The sequence below is a fragment of the Vigna umbellata genome, chromosome 5, assembly GCF_029865625.1.
Source record: "Vigna umbellata cultivar VRB3 chromosome 5, Vumbellata_1.0, whole genome shotgun sequence".
NCBI lineage: Eukaryota > Viridiplantae > Streptophyta > Magnoliopsida > Fabales > Fabaceae > Vigna > Vigna umbellata.
In genome coordinates, this window is record NC_142169.1 from 34351748 (window position 1) to 34359140 (window position 7393).

The 7393-nt window shown below is 31.9% G+C and overlaps 1 protein-coding gene across 1 annotated transcript; it reads right to left on the reverse strand.

The window, feature by feature from the left end:
- Positions 1-4104: 4104 nt before the first annotated feature.
- Positions 4105-6385, reverse strand: LOC124829700 (Ribosomal protein L10 family protein). The gene is made up of 5 exons (XM_047303268.2): positions 5958-6385; positions 5780-5848; positions 5028-5126; positions 4532-4924; positions 4105-4373 (listed from the first exon to the last, which is right to left on the reverse strand). Exons 1-5 carry the CDS (start codon positions 6213-6215, stop codon positions 4233-4235), a joined length of 960 nt encoding a protein of 319 aa, XP_047159224.1. The 5' UTR covers positions 6216-6385; the 3' UTR covers positions 4105-4232.
- Between the last annotated feature and the right edge of the window lie 1008 nt (positions 6386-7393).

The following is a 7393-nucleotide window of genomic DNA, read 5'->3' on the forward strand; positions in this document are numbered from 1 at the left end:
AAGTTTGAAGTTTATGGACTATTTTTAGGTGATTTAAGACTTGGTTGGCTTCTAATTTTGTAAAAGTCTGGTTTGCATATAGTGAAAACTATCATGTGCATCTTTGGGTGGTTAGATTGAGCTAATAAACATGTTTACAAATCAATTGTAGTATTAAGAATATCAAATTGGCCATTTGAATAGGTCTTGATTCCATTTAGATCCAATTTTAGGTAAGCTGTCAAAAACTACCATGGGTGCACACCTTTAATGAAGTCTATGTCAGTATCGTATCTGAATATTTAAGTATAGAGGTCATTTGTTGTATGATTCTATGTTTATTGAATTTTATAAGTTGTCGATTTAAGTTATGATGTGACACTAGCTTACTTCTACTTGTTTGGTTTTTTTGTTTTTCTGTGTAATTTTGTTTATAGCATCAATCATTATTTGGTGTGAGCATATGATGTTGTAGGTGATAATTTGTCTTTGATATGGAGCATGAAGATACCATTGAGTGATACGTGAAGTTTAGTATATAAACATATGAATGTAGATACATAAATATATGAATGTAGATACGTAGATATCTTGTATATCAGTTTAACTGTTTTGACATGCTTTGTGTTTAAGAAATTTTTGTAAATATGTTTTTTTTTTATATAATTTACATGTTTTTTTATTTATTTGCTATGTTTCATCAAAATATATATTTTGTTTAATAGTTACATATATTATACTGTTTACTTATTTATATATCAACTTTTATACTTAATATTAAAACTAATTTAATTTATATGACATGTATTTTATTTTTTATATTTTAAAATAAATCGAAATTTTCAATATTCCTAAAATAAAGTTGTCAGAAATATAAAAAAAATAGAATCTAGTCACAAAATTAATGGAATGTGACCTATGCCTAATTTTGAATTACCTTATATATTGTGTATCCACGGGTTTGACCGTTTAAGAATAACGTAGCAGTGCACTCACGCTGTCGGCCAAAGGTAGACACATCAGGTTGGTCTGGCGGTTGACAACTGCGCTACATGATGTTTCCACGTGTCACCGGATTGTTATTGTCTGTGAGTAAAGTAGAGCTGCAGATATTTTGCCACTGTTAATCAAAAGTGATAAACACCAACAGTTTCGTAAAATTGATACAAAAGAATTTGATTCGATCGTGATGATATGAAAGACAATATATATAAAATCTATTTGCGTACAAAGTAATGAGTGGTTTTAAGGGTTTTTCTGTTAAAAAAGCATGTGTGTGTATAATTGAATATTATTATTTTGTTTATTGTGATTTTGATAAGGATAAAGCAAAGGAGATGTATGGTAGTTTGAGTTGGTTGACATTGAAAGCGTGTAAATGATGGTAGGAATTTGGCAACTTTGTGACAAACATGCATCTTTTGTGGCAGACTACATGCCAGAATTAGAATCAATCAATGAACCAATACTATATGGTAGCCGCCATGTACTGCGTCAAAAAATGTCATCTCATCGTTTTACCGTGTTCATTAAGAAATATTATCCAATTATATTTAAGATGATTATTATAAGTAAAAAGAATTATTAAAATATATAAAAAAGTAAAATTTATGAAATTGACCCAACGCAGCTTTGAGTTATCTTGCACTCAACTTAAATCTCCCTAGGATTCTTCTCGAAGAAACCTCACTTTAACCTCAAAACAAAACAAGAACATGAAACTCATACTCTCTAAGTATAAATAGAACATAGATCAAACAAAAATTAAACATAGGATCTAAGAAATGCCGTGATTGAAGGGATGAAAATTTTGAGAGATATATGTAAGTTGATTGTGTGACTTGTGCTAAATTGTCCATGTGTAAGTTGTTCATGTGATTTGGCTTCAAAATTCAAATGAAGGGAAGCATAAGAATCATTTGGTGAATGACTTTTGGAACCATTGCCATCTCATTTTCAGTCCCTTTCTTTCCCAGTTGGCTGTTGGGTGACAGCCACATATGTTTTCATTCTACGTCCACGTGTCTTTTAAGTTTCACGTCTCCTATTACAACTTATCCTCTACTTTTACTAACAGATATACATGGACGACTTTCTTTATAAATTTTTTTCAAAAAATTAAAATATATTCAAATTCAAATTTTATAAATCTGTGTTATGATGTACTTCACCTGTTGTTTCTTTTTATAGTGATATATACACTTTTTTTATATCAATATCCACAAATAATTGTTTACACCTGGGACGAATAGTAGGTACAGATAAGCTTGGAATTAGAATCCATAGTTTCGTTTCATCCAATAATAATATAATCACTCAGAAATTATTTTAAAATAAATATTTTTAACCTGAATAATTTTAAAAATATTCATTCATATTAAAAAAACATAAATGGCTCATTATATTGAAAAAATAAATTTAAAAATATAAACAAAAAGTTCATAATTTTTAAGAGATTCATTCAACGGTAATCTTTCATAGAAAAATTGGTGATTTGACGAAAAAGCAACAAGAAATCTTATATATAAGATTTAATGTTGGTTCATTGGAACTATACAGATATTTCAGTAAAAAAAAAATCCTGTACAAAATAAATTTTCTACCCCCAGATAGATAAACGAGAATTGATTCTAATTCCAACATGGTGAAAAGAAAATAAAATGTATTGAGTGGATTAAAGTAATTCTTTACATTAAATACATTTAAATTAAAGAATAATGAATTTTTGACCTCTTTTCTCTTCGTCTGCTGATGTATCTGGGGCCTTTCTTCTTGCGCCCCACATTTTCTTCTTGTAGTACCAAACTTTCCTGTTCCATGTATTTGTACCAAACCATCAAGGCCCATTTACTCATCACTTCCTATTTTAGGAAAACATGTCGGCCGGAAGGAAGAAAATATGACACTCCTACAGTAACATCAATAATATAGATTTGTTTTTTAATTCAACTAGTACTATCAGATTTATTTTTCAAATATTCTAAAAACAGTTGTATCATTTATAGTAATTTTACTCCATTCAAGCAATACTATATTTGTGAAGAATATTGTCATTTCTAAGTCAAATATTGAATTTTGTCTTTAAAATCAGTAATATAAAAAGGTAAAAGTTACAAGATCATATGGTAAATAAATATAAAAAATAAACTATTATTCTCAATATATAGTGAAGGTGGTAAAAATTTAGATCTTTACTTTTTAACTGTAATATTCAAGAACATGTCAAGAATCAATTCTCTTAAAAATGTTCATAAAAGTTTTTAAATTTTTTCATGTAATCAAACTGGGGTATGTATAGCAATCACAAGTTTCACAACATTCCTTGTTAGATTACAAAATAGTAATAACCGATAATTTTAATTTATTTATATGTTTTTCAAACTCAAAGACCTACGAGTAGTTTTATGTTCTTATAATCGTGATATCAAATTCAAATACTTTCATGCCCATATATAATCGTGATATAATGACAAATAAAAGTATAAACTATAGTTTTTATTCGATAATATCCAGTTCTAATTTATGTTGTTTACAACAATTTAGAATTAACTTGACAAGTAATACGTAGAAAACAACTACGTGTTTGAGCTATGTCACTTTATACAACCATCAAATTACCTAATTTCTTAGGGCTGGTAGGTACATTTTGTTTCCAAGCCAAACCTTCGCAAAATGGCCGTTAATTCATTGATACCACCAAACCATGCCAAAAAACAAATTACTTTCTATGTTGTTGGTGGATTTTAACTTGTTAACATTATACAGAGGAAAATATTTTTTTAATAATTTTTTTTTTAATTATTAATCACATGTGATTGGTTCGTTTTTTTGAAAATAAATTTAAATGGATTAATAAAATAATGACACTGTTGTCCAAAATTTTTATGAAAAATTGTTAACATGTGAACAAGATCCTTATACTTATACAGAAATTGAGGTGGTGGACAAAGAAGGTGTGTGACAAAGGAGTAGTAAAAACACTAATTCCATGAGCCTTTTTCATTTTCCAATGAATTAACCTTTAACCATGAATAGTATAGTCCAAGGGAAGATAATTCAAGTTTCAACACACTAGTAAGTTATGTGAGCTTCTAATAATTTTCAAGTGTCAAAGGTATTAGAGTGTGTGCTAGCACTAAAATTTATTATAAATAAAATAGGAATGATCAAAAACAGAAAATATATAAGAAAAAATCTATTTTACCAAACCGGACAGAAATATTTAAACTAGACTCAATATAACCACTGACAACTTAATCAAACAAACTGAAGCCCATGTCGTCATCAGATTCTTCTGGTTCTTCCTTCTTTTCCTCCTCCTTGGAGGCAGCAGCTGGAGCAGAACCAGTAGCAGGTGCGGCAACAGCAGCAGCTACTGCAAATTTACTAGGATCCTGCAATCATCATGTCAGTGGTTATGAGAAAGTTTAAAAGTCAAAGCAATATATCTCAAGAATCAGCAACATACTCTTTTTCAATGGCTACTGACAAAGTTTTCTGTCTAAGCTAATGTTGAATGACATTGAACACAGAAATATAGAGCAACACATACCTTCAGGTACTCCTTCACCTCGTTAGCCTGGGGGAACGAATATTCTGTGGCCACTGCAACAGCGAGGACGTTCTTATAGGAATTAACGAACATGTGTGGTGCAGCTGCAATTGTAGGGTAGGAGATAGCCAACGACAGTGAAGATAGCATGGAAACACCATCAGCAAACATATTAAGGAGGTCATCGTCAGTGAGGTCAAGAACCGCAGGACTAAACACCGAACCGTTGTCATAAACAGAAACCACAACAAGCCCATACGAGAATGGCCTTATCGCAAGCTTCGAAAGCAATGCAGCTTCAGAAGACCCAACCTTCTCACCCTTCCTAATCAGTTCCACAGGAGTGATAATTTCCACAGTACCCTTGTTAATTTTTGTAGGAATATTCAGTACCTGAAATTTGTATATTTCTATCAAATTCATGTAAAAGAACACCATACTAAGTATACTACCAACAGTGTCATTCAGGTTCTTTGGAGAAGAAGATCGCAGAAACCTGGAAAAAGGAAGTCTGAGAGGGATCCAACCCTGTGTTGCCCGGAGGAACTACAACATCAATAGGTGCAATCAACCCAACACGAGCAGGAGCTCCCACCTGTAAAAACACGCGTGTTTTCAAACGCCAATTAAAGCTAAACTTCTTCGAGCAATCATAAACCAAATTTTCAACAATATACTGAATTACATATATTTTTTCTCTCTCTTTTGAAGCACTTACTTTTTCAACTTTGTAATTTCATCTTTAGATTTTTACCTGAATTTATATCCCTCGATTTTAATTGGAAAACGTTGATCTATAATTTAACATGATATAGTTAAAACCGTGATGTTAAGCTCAGGAATGATTGAAAACTACAAGTAAATAGCAGGGATTAACTTGACAAAAAATGGGATCTTTGGAAAAATAATTGTATTTAAATCTATCATTTTAATAAAAATCAACACATAGGATTATATAATATCAAAATCGATCACAAAAAAAAAACGTTGCAGCTGAAACGTGTAATGCGAACTACAACCATTGACATGAAGAATTAATGAAGCGCAATCAGCATAACTGGAGCAAGACAAGAAGAAGAACAGAATTCACTGGTGGCAGTGGACAATTTTTGAAATGTAATTCCACAAGTCCAAGGAACAGTAAAAAATCAATCAAACCATGCATGCATTGGAAGGATGAATGTACCTTTACATCTTTCAACAAAAAAAAGAAAAGGGTAAAAACAGGATCAACGACAATGAGTGTACCTTGTACTTGGCAACCACTTCGCTAACCTCCTTCACGTCACCTTTGGTGAAAATCAACCCAACATTTCCCTAATTCGGCCAACAATATACTTATTAACTTTGTCTTGAAATGGTTAGAATAGTGTTAAAGCATTAATCAGTGTACGCATATTGTGAGAATATTAAAGCATGCACTGACCACTAGAAGAGGCACAAGGTTGAGGAAGGCCTTGTTGCCGGTGCTCTCAGCGTGGAGTTTGACAGAGCGTTTCATCATGGTGTTCTTTCCCATGAGCACCACGGAGTCGCCACGTAGACCCTGTCGGATGTTCTGAAGCTGGTTGGATCCAACGTTGTCCGCAGCCACCACCAGAATTTGGGTGTAGTTATCCAGAAGCCGACACAGTTTGGCATCGTAGGCTATCTTCTTCTGCGCTTTTGTCAGTTTCACCGCCATTGATAATGCAGCTTATAATTCTTCTACTTCCAAAGAGGACCAAGACAAAGTTACCTAGCTATGGCTCAGTCAAGGTGGACAGCTAAACGCCGCCGTCTCTTTAACCTCCTCTACGGTGGAGATCTATCTAAGACAAACAACAAAATTGTTAGAAATGAACTGCAACTATCTGTGAATACACACTCTAACCTCAACTCCATTTGGTTACTAAAATAGCATTACTAAAATATCCCACGGTTATACTGGACCTACAATTATGTTTGACTAAATCACTAACAGAAAAACAAATTAATTCTTAACTGCATTCTTATTATTATTATTATTATTGTTATTAATTATTAATCACGTCTCTAAAATAGATGACATTCAATTAAATAAAACACCAAATCTAAAAAATATCTACACATTGTTACGCATGAGTTAGAATATTGGTAATGGGCCAAGTCCAATTTACATTGCCAATATGATTTCGGCCCAAATGGAAAGTCAAACAAAATGCATCTCGCTTGACTTTTTCTGTACGTAACTAAATGGATGATTCCAATAGTAGATGGGATGTATGGGAACGGGAAGAGTGGTACGAAACAGAGGAATTAAAGGATAAATAAAGTACATAAGTGGTTGGAAAGAAGAAAAGGAAATGACGATCTTCAATTCTTCGTTTTGCATTGATATATGTTACATCAGTAAATTGTTGCAGTAGGACTGGACCAAGAATCTTCACTTTAAAACCAATTGTACAAGTTCAAAGTATAATTGTTTTCAGAATTTCTTTCAAGTCCAAAAATATGTTCCTTTCACCATTAAAAAATAACAAAAAAAGCATTTCCTTTTTTCTGTCCACGTAACCATTCCCTTCAGTTCCAAAAATGCTCGGAAAAACTTATAAAATTATAGCATGGTGATAGTATTAACTGGAAATGAAATTGGGACAATTTTTCTTAGTTGTTTGTGTTGTCTGAGATAGCCACGTTGTGTAAGTTAAACATGAATATATTATGCATAAAGAAGAACGTGAATTTTACGCCCTTTTTATAGTAACTAAATCATGTTGGGGTTATTGTGTTTGGATTCGAATGTTATGCACCGCTAATGACTTAAAATATCTTTTTTACACTACTAATTCATAATATAATAACGTGTCGCAGTATTGTGATAGATGATTATTCTTTTATGAA